Source organism: Crinia signifera, chromosome 6 (assembly GCF_055691185.1).
Source record: "Crinia signifera chromosome 6, ASM5569118v1, whole genome shotgun sequence".
NCBI lineage: Eukaryota > Metazoa > Chordata > Amphibia > Anura > Myobatrachidae > Crinia > Crinia signifera.
Window position 1 is genome coordinate 254,268,655 of NC_139222.1, and position 19,788 is coordinate 254,288,442.

The 19,788-nt window shown below is 45.5% G+C and overlaps 1 protein-coding gene across 2 annotated transcripts in view; it reads left to right on the top strand.

The window, feature by feature from the left end:
- Positions 1-19,788, top strand: part of LGI1 (leucine rich glioma inactivated 1) — a 49,130-nt gene that overhangs the window by 10,726 nt on the left and 18,616 nt on the right. The window contains exons 3-4 of one of the 2 annotated variants that reach the window (XM_083149379.1): positions 15,550-15,621; positions 16,897-16,968. In XM_083149379.1, coding sequence (XP_083005505.1) covers positions 15,550-15,621; positions 16,897-16,968 — 144 coding nt within the window. The remainder of the gene's footprint in view (positions 1-15,549; positions 15,622-16,896; positions 16,969-19,788) is intronic. The other variant, XM_083149380.1, reaches the window with a different exon arrangement.

The window sequence follows — 19,788 nt, forward strand, 5'->3', positions numbered from 1 at the left end:
ATCTTTTTCATATGTGTGGGCATTCCCAATTCAGCTTCTTCATCTATTTACATTATGAACAGCAATCGATTGGGCAATTTCCAGATATGAAGATGCAATCTTTAGATGGAAATATCTGCCGATCACTGAAATAAATCTGTAATGTGTGGGCAAAGTCAGATAGATTGTAAAATCCATTTATCTGGCCAAAAAGTCCCTGGATCTGGAAATCCATAAATTGTGATTGCTGATGTATGGGGCCCATAAGACTCCCTAGACAGCATGGACCATGGCAACAGTCTCTCCACTCACAAACGACATCTTTCACACTTGTGACTTTTTAATCGTGCAAAGTCCTTTTCCTATCTTGGACCTCCATTCACCCCAATCAGACAATGATTTGGATGTCCCAAGGCTCAGTGAATGCAATGTTTGTGAATTTGTCATCTTACATCTTAGGTGGGTTGCCAATATTTGCTCTTGTGTAAGGTCTTCTCTCTTGTTAAACTTCCATACTGATAGTCTCTGACTCATGGACAACTTCAACTGCTGTTATGCCCAGTGACTCATACTTGTTCTTCATATCAGCTTCCAGATTTTCTACAACTTGCACTGTGTCTTTGAGGATAGCGCCTTGATTCCACAATCTGTAACTTTTGCTCTTACTGCATGATGCACTTGACTGAGGCTAAATCCAGCTTTTGACTTTTCTCTATCGACAAATGTAAATAATCTGCACTTCCAAAATTTCTGAGTTGTCGCTTTGAGGAGGCATCAATAGGTGTTACATCTTTTAGGGCAACTGTAGTAGAATAGTTCTTGAGATAAACTGCTGTGGGCACTGCTTTAGCCCAAAATTTGCTTGCCTAGTCCTTAGCATGTATCTTACTCTCTCCACTAATTGGCCATTCACTGACACCATTCTGCCCAGCATAGGCAATGGTCAACTGATGCTCCATTACATATTTACTTAAGAATTGTTGTTGAGATATTCTCCACCATTATCAGATCTGAGTCTAGAATCTGTAACCTGTTTGATTCTCTACAAGTCTCTTGTATATTGCAGTCTCTTTAACTAGGAAGTAAAATTCTGTAACACTGATTTAGCCATCTCTTTATCATCTATTTGCACGCCAACTGACAGTAATTGCTGAGAGACAGACATCAATTTGTCTATGTAATCACTCTGCTGCATTTACTTAATTCTGTTATACAATACAGTTGATATGGAACTTGCAATGCTGTCCACATCATGATGTCTTCCCATTAATTATAGAGTACATGTGTTGCTCTACACTCAAGCTTATTTTCATGGCTCTCTCTTTATCATCTGAGCTTGAATGTGTATCAGGTTCTAAAGTGACCTCCCACAAGCTCATTTTTCAATTGCATATCCATAGGAAACTTTCAGGATGCATAATTCTCTGCACCTTGTAGCTTGATAAATCCCATTGTTGGTGGACCACCTATATTCATGCTTCTTACAGACATAACTATGCAGCTAGAAACACTCTGTGCTGTCTCTGTACTGCTCTGTACTGAATAGCTTCTGTGCTGACACTGTGCTGTTTAACTCTGAGTTCTATGCAGCAACTGCATCACACATGTGCTTTGAGATGTTGTATGTATGCTGCTCTGGGAATCATAGTAGCTTGTATGTCTATGTCTGGGAGAATTGTATGCATGCAGGCCTAGTAGGGTTCTATACAGCCCACCAGCTGGTGAGATGCTGATTGCAGGTAGTGGTTGGAACAGCTTTATATCAGGTAATCACTGGGGTCTCCCTGAAACTATGTGGGATACATGTCAGGTGCGAATTGGCCATAGACCGTACTGGGAAGATGCTCGGTAGGCCGATGCACCTGTGAGACCACCTGTCATCCGGTGACTTTAAAAAAATTTAATAAAAAAAAAGTGCTCCTGCCCAGAGTAGTGGTCGCGTCCTCTGCCTGTCTCTCACACAAATAACCTTTGCTGGTTTACAGAGCAGAGCACTCAGTGCTGCAAATAATCATCTATGGCGGGCAACCATCTATATCCATTGTGACATCTGCAACTGGGCAGGAGTGGGTGCTATCTGGGGTGTAATAATTTCTGGGGTGTTTCTGGGCCCCACTGGGGGAGGGGTGGGAATATCTGTGATATTTGGGGGATTATGGTAAGGAGTTGTTCATCTGCTTGATGGAGGTTTGGGGGTCTGTGTTCAGTCTCAGTGGGGGGAGGCGGGTATTATTTGAAATGTGGAGGCTTGTCACAGCAGCTTACAGTTCTGTGGGTCACCAGATTGACAAGCATATTAAAGCCAATGGCTTCCACATGGGTGTAGTGATGTATTAATCCCAGGGCCATCTTAACAGCAGTGTGGGCCCCTGGGCAAAGTAATGCACTGGGGCCCTTACCCATTCTCCCCTCCTAGGGGTGGGGGATACTATCAGCAGCAGCTTTGATGTCCCACGGGTGGCAGGGGGTGCTCTATCTTCCATTCAACATGTAGGACCTGGAGCAGTAACTTCTGCTAATTACTCCTTTACTGCACAGGTGGTGGGAGGGTGAACACTAACGTGTGGAAGGGGGCATGGAGTAAATGACTTCCAGGGAGGTAGGGGGTGTTTTATACGTAGGGGAGGGTTGGATAATGGAGTGGGTTTAATATTCGTCATTTTCCGGTGGAAGGGCAGCTTGTTTGACTGCAGATATCGCCATTATCTGGAAATAGATTTCTTAGCCTTCAATAGTATAAAAACCTAGAGTCCCAACTTTCAGGAGGTGCTGGGGACTTGGGGATCAGAGATCAGGAGCCAGAGCAATCCATTGACAAAAATATAAAACTGTACCAGACGTTTGAGCTGGAGCAGAAACCGGCTGCTGGAAGGCTGATATCTCTGGTTCTGGGCATGATAGAGACAAGCAGCTAGTGTCTACAGAAAGGGCAGAGTCCCAGCTTTTGGAATATACTCTAAGTCAGAGGGAACCTGAGAAATATGACTGGGAATTGCAATTAACAGGTTGGGTGTGGACTGCTGCTTTGAAGTTGGATATCTCCAGTTCCCCAGGGCCGATTTTCAAAATTCTGGTATCCCTGGAAAAAGGGGATCCTCAGCTATCAGCTGGCAAGTGCCCATTAAGCCCATACGAAAAGACAGCCCTGATTAATCCTGCCTATTTTGGTGTTGGCTCTACCTACATTTGATTTAGTGCTGCCCACATGAGGCCACTTCTAGAAATTTTTCCAGGGCCGCTTTTAGTTGCCAATCTGCCCCTGGGCATGTCTCCATCATGTCTCTTCTTAAACAGTATTCTGGATGGCTGAAGTCACATGGTGCAGCAATACATCAAAGGATGTGGCATATCTGGATTGGACAATGGCTTCCTTAAATCTTGGGGCACATGGTTTTAGAGCCATGTGTTGTCAAAGTACAGCAGATGGTTTGGACCATTAGTTTTCTCTTCAGATTTAGGATCTAGGAGTTCTGCCTCTTGTAGTGACAGCTGGGAACTAAACACTCAGGGGTAGATTTATTAACCAGCGATCGGGGAAATATGTGCTATCCCTGTGCGTTGTTGCAGGGGATAGTGCTTCCCCTGATGTATGACACCGGCGATGCCAGTGTTTAACGGGCGGCGCTACAGGGCAGGAGGGTTATCGTCGCTGTGATATTTTTAATGTTTCACTGTGATCTTACCTAACGTATGAACGGTCAGCAGCGATGGCCGTTCTGTCCCCTGCAGCTATCAACTTCGACAGCTGCAGGTGGCAATGCCCTATCTCCACAGCAGGGACAGCGCTGTCCATGCTGTTGGCTCTGGGCTGCGCTGGGGATCTCTCGTGAGTAGCGTGATCCAAGTCCAGCCGGCCGGGGGGAAGGGTATAGCGCATCAGTGTCTCCAGGAGGGGGACATTGCCGGAGGGGGGAGTTAGCGCTCCCCCACTTCGGCGGGCAAGATGTTAATACATCTTGGCGGCCTCCCCTCCTGCTTTTCCTCGTTAATGAGGCGAAGCAGGAAGTGTTATAGCGGCGCGATAAGCACCGCTATTATAAATCTACCTCTCAGCTATTAACACAGGGTTTAATTCAGAGATGTACGTAAACATGATCTTTACATGCATCTCCGATGTTTCTGTATCAGCGCATGTGCAGATCCGGTGATGGGACACCAACAGGCAACATTACAGGAAATGTGGGCGTGTTGGCCCTTTTTGTTTGTGGATCCATGGATCAACAGTGTTATCGGTCGACACCGAATGATCAACATGCATTAAGTCAGTAGGTATAAAAGGTAAACGCATGAAAGGCTGACAGTGCTTAAGTGTCACAGATGCCATTTGTCAGGTTTAGAACATAACAATGTCCGTTGTGACACAGAAACAAATGACACATGGGCCAAATCATGTATATTTGCTGTTATGTGACCACCTTTAGCTCAAGTGTGTACCCCCGTGGGCTGGCATTGCTCGCCAAGCTTCAGGCAAGGTTACCGTCTCCACAACATTTCCATGTGTATTGTAAATCAAGCATATGTTGAGATAACATGTGAAACACTTATAGAATTGGGAAGACCATTGTCATGTCGGCCTTCTATACCTGTCGGACCACCCCGCAGTTCCGCCTATTCCAGTGTACAAAGACACAGCTGCTGTGTGATCTACATCCATCTCTGAATCAGGCCCACAAATGCACAAAAAGGAAATGTACAGTACAGAGGTAAATACAGTATCTCAGTAAGGGGTGTCCAATTATGGGCCTGATTCAGACTTGTTTGCTAGACTGCATATGTTCGCAGTCTAGTGAACAGGTAAATGCAGCCCTTACCAAATGCATGCCTCGCCGCCACGTGAATCCCCTCACTAGCATGCAAGAGGATATATACGCTTACACATCCCCTCGCATGCATCCGCATGGGCAAAAAATCGCTCACCATCAAATTATTATTATTTTTTCCTCATTCACAGATAGAAGTCAGTCTAGAATTACTTTCGGTACTCTTTACCTAGAACGGCGCCCGTCGCGGGCATCGCGGGTACATTTATGTATGGCCGCGACGCGACCGACGCGATGCCCGCGATTTCCCATTGAAACCAATGTTAAACATGGAAATCGTGTCGGTCGCGTCGCGGCCGGCCATAAATGTACCCGCGATGCCCGCGACGCGATGCTCCCGATTTCCCATAGGAATCAATGTTAAAAGGCGCGATGGACCCGATTTTACTGTTAAATGGCTCAATCCACCCGATTTGGCCATAGGAATCAATGTTAAATGGGCCACAGAGCCCATTAACCCTTAAATGTCCCCCCAAATTTGTAACGCTACCCCACGATCCACGCCAACCCGAAGCGTGGCGAGCGCAGCGAGCCCGCGAGGGGCGGCGGTACGCGTCCTCCGACCTTTTCATGCCCTACTATCCACTAGGGCGTGGTGTGAGAATATAATAGTGTGGCGAGCGCAGCGAGCCACCGAGCCCGAAGCGTGGCGAGGGGACGCGGATACCTTCACAGTTATGCGCGTCCCCTCGCGGGCTTCACAGGTGTCCGTGGCGAGGCGGACACCTGTGAAGCCCGCGAGGGGACGCGTCTACCTGTGAAGGTATCCGCGTCCGCTCGCCACGCTTCGGGCTCGGTGGCTCGCTGCGCTCGCCACACTATTATATTCTCACTCCACGCCCTAGTGGATAGTAGGGCATGAAAAGGTCGGAGGACGCGTACCGCCGCCCCTCGCGGGCTCGCTGCGCTCGCCACGCTTCGGGTTGGCGTGGATCGTGGGGTGGCGTTAAAAATTTGGGGGGACATTTAAGGGTTAATTTGGCCTATTTGGCCCCAAATCGGGTCCATTGAGGCATTTAACAGTAAAATCGCGGTCAATCTGCCGTTTTAACATTGTTCCCTATGGGAAAATCGCGGTGATCGCGGTCATCGCGGGCATCGCGGCCATCCCGATTTACCCGCGATGACCGCGATTTTTACCCACGACGACCGCGATTTCAATCGCTGGCGCCGTTCTAGGTAAAGAGTACCTTACTTTTTTATCTTGGCCAGAGATGGCCGAATTCGGGACGAGTGTAGACGTCATGTGACATCTGCTGCTCGCCCCAAGCAGGCATCGATGCACCCTTGCATGTGCAGGGGAATGTCCAGTGTCTTTATGGGCACAACAATAAAACGAAAAGAGGGTTCCTACTAGGGATTCCCAATAAGCTGTGCCTATTAATATTTTTACATATTATAAGTAGAGATGAGCGGTTCGCATTCCGTCGCTCACGAGTTTCTGGCTTTGTGCGGAATTCCAAGCACAGCTGAACGCGGTAATCTAGCGTTGGATTCTAACAAGACGCAGAGTCTATAAAAGCTTGGCGTCTGAGAATTTGCTGCCATTTCAAACTCACGCTTCCAGCTGCGCACAGCTCTGCTCGTGGCCAGCGGGTCTAGTAGTTGTGATGCATGCAGGAGCCTGGGGTGAACTTGAACTTGAATCATCAATTACTTGTCATATTAATCATTAGTGTGCAGAGGGGCGCAGTGCAGACAGAGGGGTGTTGTGCAGTGCAGACTGCAGAGGGGTTTGTGCTGAGCAAACTCAGAGGGGTGTTGTGCAGTGCAGAGGGGTGTTGTTGTGAAGTGCAGACTATAGAGGTTTGTGCAGTGTGTAGAAGGGTGTTGTGCAGTGCAGAGGGGTTTGTGCTGTGCAGAGTGGTTTGTGGCAGTGGAGGGCAGACTCAGAAGAGGGGTTTGTGCTGCTCAGACTGCAGAGGGGTTTGTCTGCTGGGTTATATAATATACTTATTGTAGTAATTGTACTGGTCATGTGTTAGGCAGGCTGTCAGTGTAATGGGGTACACAGGCAGGCTGTCAGTCAGTTTTTCATTGTTCATTTTTTTTTCATTGTGGTGTGTAGTCACTGTGGTGTGCTGCACTGCAATCCATTACACCATACATATATACTACTGTCAGAAGCAGAACAAGTTCCATGTGTGATTGTTCTGCCTCCACGGTCCATGCAGTGTTATCCAAGGCCCATCCATAAAAATAACAAAATACAGTATAAAAATAAATGTTGCTGTTCTTTATTTTTCTGTTGTATACTGCAGCACAAGTTCTGTGTGTGATTGTTCTGCATCCACACAGCATTATACAAGCTGTGCATTAAAAATAATTAAAGTAAAAAAATCCAAATAAATTTTTCTCTTCTTTATTTAATTTTTGTGTGTACTGTACCCATAGTATACTGTCAGAAGGTGTGTGTGTGTGATTGTTCGGCCTCCACGCAGCGTTATACAAGCTGTGCATAAAAAAAAAAAAAAGTTAAATTAATTAAAGCAAAAAAATCCAAATACATTTTTCTCTTCTTTATTCATTCTTTGTGTGTACTGCACCCATAGTATACTGTCAGAAGATGGGTGTGTGATGTTCAGCCTCCATGCATCATTATACAAGCTGTGCATTCAAAAAAATGTTGCTCTCCTTTATTGTTTGTGTGTACTCCCCCCAATACACCATACTGATAGTGTCAGAGGTTCCGTATGTTAATAACCAGCCAGCTTGCTGCAGACCATGGCCTAAATTGAATGAAAACAACATTGTGAGCTGTAAAGTGGTCAAAAAATTGGCTGGAAATTATTGTCATTGAGGTTAATATTACTCTAGGTTAAAAAAAAACACCAAAATTACGTGATTTTGGCATTTTTTTTACCATTTTTTAAACGCATCCAAAGCCTTTCACCGCTGTTTGACAAAGCTGAATCCAAATCCCGGTGACAAATCCAAATATTCGGCCCCGGCGCTCATCTCTAATTATAAGTTTACATAGAATCCTCCTCCTTCTATAAATCCCTTTGTAAATGACTATGTACAGTGTGCTGTGAATCTGGAATAACACCTCGTTTGTGCTGTAAATTTCCTGACATTTATAGACTGTTGCTAGGGAGCAGCAGAAGTGATTAGGAAACAACGCAAGAGCATTAGCAACCTGCTGCACAGCCTACAACTATGCTGTGTGCTCTCTCTCCCCCTACTGTAGCTCCACTCTACAAAGCTCTGGAAATGTCCTGACCATTCATGGAAATCATGGATAACAGGGCTTTTGTGTAATAAGTGCATACATAAATAAATAGGGTTCTTATTATACACCCACTACTTTAACATATCTTGCCGGCCTGCTGTCAGCATTGAATACTGGAACTTGTAGTTATCACATTTATGCACATGTGGGGAGAGGAATAGAGGCTTTTGACATGATCATTCTGGCTGGTCAATAAAGAGATCCCCTCTACCCAGGGGAACCCAGGCCTGGACTGACCAGCCAGGGTCATACTTGCCTACTTTTGAAAACTAGTTTCAGGGTAGATTATAGGTGGTAGTAGAATTTTAAACAGCACCCCATTGAGGGGGGGTGTCATGCTCCACCCAAAGGGCGTGTCTAGTTCCATATATGGAGAGTGTGAAAAGAAATTGTGAACGTGGCACCTAGAAGCGTGGGTATGTACCGCTACATCTGAGAGGGATTCAGTATGAAATCCCGGCGGTCGGGATCCCGGTGGTAAAAATCCTGACGCCGGAATCCCGACCGCCGAAATCCCGACAAGGGGGGGACGTGGATCGCCCCCCCTTGCGGGCTCGCTGCGCTCGCCATGCAGCGGGCCCGGTGCCTCGCTGCGCTCAGCACACTAATTTATTCTCCCTCCAGGGGTGTCGTGGACACCCACGGAGGGAGAAAGTGTCGGGATTTCGGCGGTCGGGATTCCAGCGTCGGGATCCCGACCGCCGTGATTTAAACTGCATCTCTCTGAGAGGAATCTTGTAAAATGACTTATATCCAAATGTAGATGAGCCTCAAAGCAGTTAGCAAGAGCTACTTTACTTGCCATAGGTGAAATGAGGGAGATTGCTAGACTAATGAGGGAGAGCGGGAGAGTGCTTTTATTTCAGGGAGTCTACTGCAGAATGGGGGAGCTTATGTCAAAAGTGTCCCCCTGCTGTGGCATGACACCACTGACTGTTTGAGGCCGGTGCTGGTTGATGAAATACGGGGGGGACCCCTACTTCTTTTTGTCCCCGTATTTTGGGAACCAGGCTAAGAGCCTGGCGCTAGTTATAGAAATACAGGGGGATTCCAGCTCCCCCCCCAGATTTCTGCAAAAGGGACCGGCTCCAAGAGCCCGGGGCTGGTCATTGCTGGGTGGGGGGGACCCCACGCCATTCTTTTTTATAAATATTTTTTCCCCCCTATCTTTTACACAGGGCAGCATCAAACGGATCTGATGGATCTGTGCGACGCTGAAGGGTCGTACATATTTGGCTGCCGGTAATTTGGAAGCCAAGTAGGAATGACTTCACTATCAAAAAATATGAATCCTGAGAATACAGATGCTTATTAAATTATCCGTATTCTCAGGCCAATCCCGTTCGTATGTTATCGCACAGGGATCGTCCCTTTTCGGCCGATCTTAGTATATTTACCCCTTGGAGAGAGATAAAGGAGTTGCCAAATCTACCAGTCAGCTCTGTTATTTCAAATACTGTGCTAGATAAATGAGTTATAGAACAATCTGATTCACTTTATCTCTCTCCAAGGCATTATAAATCGTATGCTGATAAATGAAAGGGCATGATTTATTTGAAGCTTCCTTTTGTCCTCCAGACTAGTTAGTTGTTTACATGACTGTGTTAGAGCCCAATAATAAATACTTAGCCATGTTGTGGTGTAACGAGATCCCCATGATGTGCAGGGAAGTCTGCTTTATAACACATTACGTGAGTGTGTTCAGGATGCTATAAAAAATGACAAGGATATAGATTAGGGATAATGCTAGAAGGATAGACTAAACTTTAGCTAGTCTACAGTTCCCCATATATTTATATGTAAGGCAGCACAGCGCAGTGCCAGGCAGTCAGTGTAATAAATCATACAGAACATACCATGCACAGTGACACAACAACATACCAACTGCCCGGATGTTCACGGGACCATTCCATTTTTTTTTTGGGGGGGGGGGGGGCAGTTCTGGGTCCTGCCCGGGGCTGGCAGTGTCCCACGGTGGGGGGTGGGGAGGGGGCATTTGGGAGTCCCCCCTGCCCGGTGCAGCTCTGCTGAGCATAGCAGCAATGAATAGACGCACACAGGGTCTATTGCCAGAGACAGAGGGGCTGGTGGCATGTCAAGCACCTCACAGAGCCGCTGACCATGGCCCCACAGTGGCAAAAATGGGGCGTGGCATAGAGGTAGCATTGCAAGCATAGGCCACGCCCCTAGTGCTAGGCCATGCCACCAAATTTCAGACGCACCTTCGGCAAACGCATGATTCCCATTCTTAGAGCTTCAAAAGTTGGGAGGTATGTAACAACCATGTACGGGCCTAACAGAAAAACTCACGTCAACCTTTTTCATTTTGACCTTTTCCACCTCGACCTATTGCTTGTGTCAACATTTTGACCATGTCCACCTAAAGTATGTCGGCATTTTCCCCGTGTCGACACATGGCCTGTCAACCAATAGTGGTTGACCTATTGGCTGTCGATCTTATTACTGTCGACTAGGGTGGCCAATCCCGGGATAGAGGGGATACCAGGATTTGGCCCCAAAATCTCCAATCCCGGGATTTTGGGATTCGACTGCACCTGCTCAGATGCTGCCCGGCTTCTTCCATCCCCAGCGGTGCAGCTCTTTGCATGGTCAGAGGTCACGCACATGCCGTGCAACCCAGCTCCCAGCCGCACAGAAGCCCCGTCCACTTGTCTCCCGCACAATTGGCTCCTGGATGCACACGCCCACCCAGTTTCCAACCGACAAAGCATTTTTTTTAAACTTTATAGTAGTTGTGTTATTAATTGGTTTTAACTTTTAAGTTATCCATAGTTCTTTTGAGGAAGGAACTCATCCAGCCTGCATAGTGAAGTAATTAATTTCTAACACGGAGGTAACATAATGTGACGTTTGTGAATGACCTTTGTAGGGGGAATAATATCCAGCTATTTCCCAAGCATATTACAAAGGTCTTGTCCTCTGTACAACCCTGTGAGAAATGTGCAGATCACATCGTGTTTGTGCCACAATAGAGTTAATGGGGGATTTCTCATGGGATAGATGATTTGTAATTCTGGCGGAAGATAATGAATATAATACCGGAGAGCGTAATCTGGTCAGATAAATATTTTAGTGGCTACTGAAACCCACAGGGGTGACAATCAATAGCTTTCTAGCATCTCTTTGACAGGACATTGTTGACATGAAATACGTTGTGCTGGTTTAATAAGCCATTAGGGCAATCACTTAGTTGAAACGCTGTTTACACCATTGGCCTGATTCATGTTTGTAATAAAAGCACAAAAGCAGCAACTGGGCAAAACCATGCTGCACTGCAGGTGGGGCAGACGCAACATGTGCAGAGAGGGTTCGATCTGGTTGGGCTGAGTTCAAACTGAACTCTAAATTGCTGTGTAAAAATAAAGGTGTTTTTTTTATTAAGTTCAGAAATGTTTTCTAGAGCTGTACATCATAATACACATTTCCAATGACATAAAGCAAAAGGTAAAGACGGACCTGCCCTAAGGAGCTTACAATCTAAGGTGTGATAAGCAGTCCCGTAACAGGGCGCCAATATGTACGGTGCTTCTACCTCCACCTGGACAGCGCTCACACCATCATAACTAATCAATTAACCAGGATTTTCATAAGCTCAGCTCATAGAAACATAGAATGTGACGGGAGATACTGTAAGAACCACTTGGCCCATCTAGTCTGCCCCCTTTTTTAAACAGGTTACCTCAAACCATATTCAATCCTTATTTTTTTCTAAGGATATCAATATGCCTATCCCAAGCATGTTTAAATTGTAATACTGTATTTGCCTCTACCACCTCTGATGGGAGGCTATTCCCCTTATCTACTACTCTTTCTGTGAAGTAATTCTTCCTCACATTTCCCCTGAATCTTCCGCCCTCTAGTTTCAGTGCATGTCCTCGTGTTCTCACTAGCTAAAGTTAGAAACATAGAATTTGACTGCAGGTAAAGGGTCCTATAAACGTAGCAATTTTTGCCTATTTTCTAAGCTATCTGCCTAGATTGCTTAGAAACTAAGCACAAATCACTGTGTGTAGGGCCATAGAAACGTATAATTTGACGGCAGATAAGAACCACTTGGCCCATCTAGTCTGCCCCTTTTTAAAAATGTTACCTCAAACCATATTTGATCCTTATTTTTTGTAAGGATATCAATATGCCTATCCCAAGCATGTTTAAATAGCAATCCCTCATTAGTCTAGCAATCTCCCTCATGTCATCTAGCCCACATTACACTGTTACATTTTTGGGGAAAAAAGGAATGAGAGACAGATACATTTACATTGAATCATCAGCATCATTTCCCAGCACTTTACCAAGTATAGTAGCTCTTACTAACTGCTTTGGGGCTCCCCTACATTTGTATATAAGTCATTTAAAAAGATCCCTGTCAGATGTAGCAGTACACACCCACGCTTCTAGGTGACACGTTCACAATCTCTTTTCACAATCTCTCCAAATATGGAACTAGATACACCCTGTTGGTGGAGCATAACACGCCCCCTCAATGGGGTGCTGTGCAAAATTCTTCTACCAACTATAATCTCCCTGAAACTAGTTTTGAAAAAAAAAGTAGGCAAGTATGCCCTGTGGGTATGCCCCATGAGATCCATTTGGCCCATCTAGCCTGCCCCTTTTGAGAACATCTTACAGAGGCTTCCAGCCCCACTGCTCCCATGGCACTAGGGGAGAAGACACAGCAGCTACACACTTTCCCCACCACCAGACAATGGCTGGTGGTGGGGAAAGTGTGTAGCTACTGTAAGGCACATGTCTTATCAGCATCCAATAATAAAGGTGCCATTGGCATGTTGGCAGCTGTACACTGTCTTCTGCAGGTGGCCCCGTTCCCTCCAATGGTTCGGGCACAGGACTGACACAGAGAAGCACAGAACCCTGTTCCCCAGCTGCTGTTACTGTCTGAGGAATTTCGATTTGTCAAACTTTGAAAGGGGAAAATGTGTGTTTTGCATACAGTAGCAACATATGAGATTCTAGTAATCATTAACATGATAAATTGGTTCAAAACCTCCATCTGTCCCATTTTGAAAGTTTGATAAATCCTCAATATAAAAGTGCTATAGACTCCAACAGTAACAGTGCCACCTTGAGGTTATTAATGTAATGTACCACAATTTACACTTTAATCCACTATTAGAACCATATTAACAAGTGTAAGAGGAAGTGAAGCCCTGGCTGGAACATACACACTACGGCGACCCCACCAACACTGATATTGGCGGCAGCGGCCCGGCTGGGGGGGGTTTGCGGCATCAGCAAATGCATACAAACTTTCCAATGCCGCGTGCGTGGGGGGGCGACAGCCGTGCTGCTGAAGCAGCATGGCCATCGTTAATGATTGACCTCACTTGTCCGGACATGCTGGACGAGGGAGGGGGTTACATTGGACAATATTGTTCACAATATCGTCTAGTGTGTATGGACCATCATACTTACAATAATTATAATACTTGTTGACCTTTGATAGTTAAATTAATGATTGTGTGGAAAATAATCAAACTGGGTAATAAAGGCCACATATCGCAGATCTGCCAAGTCATGTAGAGGTTACATTACGCTGTTCACACTTCTGCCGCAAGAGCAGAGAACAATTTAAGGGAATAATCTGTCGGCAAAATCCTGCATATTGCCGATGGTTGTGTCCGATGATCAGCAAAATCCAACATGCTTCTGACCCATAAATGGTCACTGATTGGCCATCTGGAAATCAGGATTCGTCTGATTGATGGGGCCCCTTACCCAATGCACAGTACATGATAATGAATTGCCAAATCTTTTCATGTTTCCTAAATAAAAAATAATTTTTTCATTTTTCTCAAAGCAATTTAATTACAAACTAGCAACATAAATAAAAATAATGCGGGTCATAAGACAATCACTTGGCCGACACTGTTATACCAACATAGTTGTGATGTTGATATGGGCACCGTATTGGTGTACCGTATCCCCTCTCTGGACTCGGCACACTATTATATTATAAGTCGGTTTTTGTGAAAAAATCATGAAAAACTGTATTCAGTATTATTTGTGTTTTGTAGCTGTCGGGGTGATTGTCAATATTTTGATGTTGTCAGTATTCCGATTGTTGGTTTTCTGTACCTTTCGGTATTTAGTCTGTTGGCATTTGGTTGTGGGGATTCTGTCAATCGGTATTTCGTCCGTCGGAAAATTAACAACATATCACTGAGAAACATTAAAATCTGAATCCCTATATTCGCAGCACCATCTTGAAATATAAGGACACTGGGCAGCTGCCAAGCGCCCCACAGCAGGGGCAGGCAGTGGTTACACAATCAGAGTGGTCAATCAACATTCACCTGCCTCCCAGACCACAACCTTAAGGCCCCCATACACTATGCGATATGGGAACGATTTCACCCGATTCGGATGAATCGGGCATTGAAATCGGCCCAAATCGCACTTGTAGACATCCCCTCCGATCCGATGCGTGGTCCCGTGCGCATCGGATCAGGGTTGGGAGGTCGGACGGGCTGCACATAAGATTTGCCAAATCTTATGTGTAGCCCAGCCCCGAAACCGTGCGGGGGACAGCAGCGGGCGGGGGATGCCGGCTATAGAGAGCCAAGCAGGGGGAGGCTGCATATGGCGCTGGGCTGGAGGAAGCTGTTGCGGTGGGGTGACAGCGGGAGCAGGGAGAACTTGATGACATGACGCTGGCTGCCGAGCAGCGCCGCAGCAGCGGGAGCCGGGAGGAACAGATAACTTGAAAAAAAAAAATGCCCATAGGGATGACTAGGAAGCCATTGATTGGCTGAGACCTCTCTCAATGGCACATCAAGTGCCTAATCGTGTGTCCCCCTCCCGAGGAGCTGCAGGGGAAATCAGGTCCGACTTGTCCCTAGGACAAGTCGGACTAATGTATGGGGGCCTTTACAGTGAGAGTCTTTCAGCATACGGATTGGTAGATGCTTGGAGCTATCCACCAATCAGAGTGCTGACAGCCATCCACTGTATGGAATCACGTGAAGAGATAGCACAGAACAACAGGAGGGATATGCTATGATTTTGTTTGAATTGCTTCCCATTTATGGGAGTGTAGAGTCCCCAGTGCATTGCTTTGCCCATGGCCTGCAATGCTGTTACCACGCTCCCGCGTATTTGTGCATATGCTCAACACGTAAGCATGCGCAGTGTGAAAACGTATCCATCCGCAATCTTTTATATCGCACAAGGTATTACGTAGCATGCATGCCGTACATAGATCCTGTTGCCAAGTCGTATACATTTATTACACACCTGGCAACAGCGGTAGACTGGAATGTCTTAGTAACAGTTGACCTAGCAGTGAAAGAGCCTTTTCCCAAACACGTGAATGACCCATCTTAAGAGCTGTAATGTGCTCTAATGCCTGCTTTTAACGCGATCTTCCCATAACACGTTGTTTTATGATACGTTGCTTTTAAGCTTAATTTATTCGTTCATTTAAAAAAAACGCTTTTCTCTTCCTTGTCCTAATTTTTATGTGTTATACTTATACAGACTGTTCACTTCAAACACTTTTGATGCAATCAGAGATGATGCATTTACTGGCCTTCCTCACCTAGAGTACTTGTAAGTATAAGCACTGAGCCATTACCATCATTATAACTCATATATACAGCACTGTTTACCAAAGCGAGCAGCCGGGCGCTGCCTTCACTTTTCATGCCTTATTCATTAATGCTGTTTAATTTTTGATGCGGAGGATAAAAGTTTCTGCCACTCGTGTGAACCAATCACAGCGGCTGGATGTGTCTACAATATCACGCCTATGTCACGTCATAGAGATAATTACAGTGCTCTTATTTGAGTTATGAAGCCGATATTGGTGATTTCATAGTGAGACGCATGGTGATCTCATCCCGCTTCTTGCATTTTGCATGATGCCCCCCCCCCAACTCTTCTACCGCAGTGCCCTTTTGCATCGTCTGAAAATAACATTTTGTGTCCATTTCAAATCATCTGCACCCGATATAATTATATACAGTCATTTATCTAAAATCCATATAACTATTTCAAGTTTAAAAAAAAACTGTTGGTTTTAAAACGCTCAGTAGTTCTCGATTCATCGTCACAATGTTAGTACTTGACTTGTTTGTTATACAAAAGACAGGGAAGGGCTGCAAGGGGACCTAGAACTGTTGTGTCCTGGGATCTTTGGTGGGAAATTTACTAAGAAGGGAGTTCCAAACTTCCCAACTGTCCCGTTTTTTTGTGACTGTCCCATGTCCCACCCGTGGCCAGCAGTGTCTCGTGGTGGGGTGGGGGGGCATTTGGGAGAACCCCCCCTGCATCAGCGGGGAATAGACGCTGAGCGCATGCCCACAACGTCTATTCACTGTAAGAGAGGGGCTGTGAGAGCTGCTGGCCATGCCCCCCGGCGGCAAAATGGGGCGTGGCCTCATGTTCACGGACATTATTGCAGAGTCATACACCCTTCATGGGAGTCCCGCCAATGACAACCAAATGTTGGGTGGTATGGAGTTTTATTTCACATGGGATGTTGCTAAGGCCAACCAATCAGATGCTATCTATCATCTTCAAGAAGATGCTAAATAAAAATAAAGTAGATTCTGATTGGTTGTCCATAACATCCCATGTGAAATAGAACTCCCGTTTTAGTAAATTTCCCGCTTCATGTCATCCATTAGTGTTGTAATTAGTGCATCCAACAGTGCATTAACTCATTCTTGGTAACGTGTGTGTGTGTGTGTGTGTATGGGGACGCCCAATTGTTAATGTACAGTACGGTGTGTTCCCTCTGCTTGGCCCCCTGGCTAAGTATAGCCAGATCACTACTGCAGAATTCTTTTGCAGATTAACAACTCTTCTTATTTGTCTTTGTAGGTTCATAGAAAACAACAAAATAAAATCAATTTCAAGGAATGCATTTCGTGGGCTGAAATCTTTGATCCACCTGTAAGTATTGAACTGACGGAGCAGAATTTGTGAAAACTGATTTCCTCTTTTACCTATGGCGCCATTTGCCAGTGTGGCCAGCTATAACTAATTAGGCTACTACATCCCAACTACATACCTCCCAACAGGACCCTCTCCAGGAGGGACACATTGCTCTGTTTCTGGACTTGCCCCTTCATTTATGATTGCCATCACCTTTGTGGAAACACCTTTCTTATCCATTAACCTTTTTAAAAAAGTTGATGGTAATCATACATTAAGGGGGAAGTCCAGAAACAGAGCATTGTGTCCCTCCTGGAGAGGGTCATGTTGGGAGGAATGCAACTATTAATTTAGAGGAAGCATAACCTGTTCCTGGAAAAGGGGGTGGAGCCTTGGGTGGGGCGTGGTCTCTGGTGGAAGGGCGAGGCCAAACACCACAGCCACTGTTTTCATCCTCTGAACAGTTGGGCAGCCCCCGCCTCCCTTTTCTGCACTGAAAGATGCACAAAATCTATTCAATGATCACTGGCTGCTCTACAGATAACAGAGCAGCAGTGATCACCGGCTCCCCCAACTGTCCCCCTCCTCGCCCGCAGAACACTACAATCCACAGGTGTAATCGGGACAGTTGGGAGCTATGCTACTGTAAGTCTCCACTAATACCCCAACACTTTATGGGGTACATTTACTAAACATCGGGTTTGCTTTCTGTTTGATACTGATGGGTATCGACATTGGATTGCAGTCTTAATTTTCCAAGAATCCAAGAATCAATAATGTTGATTAAGAATCATTTAAAGTCCAATGTCAATACCTGTCGGATTTCAGTCCCCTATTGTACTTCAGACACAACAGCAAGATAGCATTGGTTCATACTATCTTACTAACAGTATGAACCAATGCTTGTGTAGTGTGTGTGTGTGTGTGTGTGTGTGTGTGTGTGTATGTGTGTATGTAACTCAGGATTATCAACTCGTTTTAAATATCCAAAAAATATATATTTTTTAATCAATAAAAATGTGTTAAAAAACCCAGTCTTCAGGGTCTTTACCGCATTCTGAAATGCACCAGCTCCAGCCGCCGTGACCCCCGCAGGGGAGCTATACCTATACAGATATAATTGTATATTTCCTAGTAACCTGATTGGATGCTTGGTCACGGTTTAGTCTCCAGCAATGTTGGGAAGTGCAAATTGTGCATATCTAATACTGTGCCCAATTCTCCAAATCTAACATTGCTTTCACAGAATTGCTAATGTTTTCATGAAAGGCCTTAGCTAAGCATGTGGGAGGACAATGCTCAATGCTGTGGACTGTTTTGTTTCATTTTGCCGCTTACAAAATGTGGGAACAGTAATGCGGCAGTGATATAGGTGGGTGTAACGGGACAACAAAGTAGTATTTATCAGAGACTTAATGCAATAGGAGAAAACATAACTGCCGCTACAGTAATACACATGGTAGAGTTATACAGCCTGAAGGCTATTAGAATTACAAGGCACCCTCTTGACTAAAGGTCATTTTTGTGTGACTGGCAGATTCATTTTTGTGTGCCCGTTAAGCCGGGTACACACTGGCATACCCTTCAACATCTGAAGGGCAGAAACCGGGACGAAATCTGAAAGGGGGCATGTCCATGGGTAAAGTGGGCGTGGCCACATCCCCTTTCCTATACTATCAACGGAGAGTCAGAGACCCATAAAATCAGTCCAAAACTATTTTTGGCTGGTAGGGGCCCAAAAAAACTTTACTGTACCGGCCAAAAAATGACAGTTGGAGGGTATGCACTTGGCGATATGTCCTTAACGATATGGATCATATTGATATTGTGTACATATTGTCCAGTGTGTACGCTCAATATCGTTAACAATGTGCGTGGATGCAGGTTGTTAACAACCCCCAGTCGTTTGTACATGCAGTTCAATCTGACAATATCGCAAGCATGTATATATATAGCGGGGGGCGGGTGACGTCACTGACCGGTATTGTGAACGACATTGCTCAGTGAGTATGCACTATATCATTATCCCGAGGCACCGCCTATATTAGCTGCCCGCAGAAATCGTCCAGTGTGTACCCAGCTTTAGATGTGACAGACAAGCCTGTGGGGTAGATGTATGAAGCAGTGATAAGGGAGAAGTGAGACAAAGGAGAAGTGGTCAATGGCAACCAATCAGCACTGAAGTAACATTTATAATTTGCATAATATACAATTATACAGAGCAGCTGATTGGTTGCCATGGGCCACTTCTCCTCTGGCTCCCTTCTCCTCCCTTATCACTGCTTCATGCATCTACCCTATAATCTGTAACACGGGCTGCTCTGAATCCTCTCAAAATATCTGTCATCTCATTGAAAATAAATACATCTGTAAGAGAATTTTCTTGAAGTTGGGATTTCCCTCACTGGGGTAAATTTAATAAAGCAGTGGTTCTCAAACTCGGTCCTCAGGACCCAACACAGTTCACATTTTCCAGGTCACCTGACAGGTGCACTTATTACTGACTGACACATTTTAAAAGATCCACAGGTGGCGCTAATTATTTCACTTGTGCGTCTGTGAGGAGACCTGCAAAACATGCACTCATACCCTCCAACATGGCCCATTCTGTTAGGTACAAAAAGCTCTGTTTCTGGACTTCCCTGCCAGTGGCAGTTGCAGAGGTGGGGCTGCAGCACAGACCAATATTCAAAATGGGGAGCCACACCTATTGCCACTCCAACCATCACTGTCCTGGACTCACTGGCAGTTGATGTGACCCTCCCTCTCTGAATTTTGGACTGGGCTGGAGTCCAACCTCTGTAACTGCCACTGGCAGGGAAGTCCAGGAACAGAGCA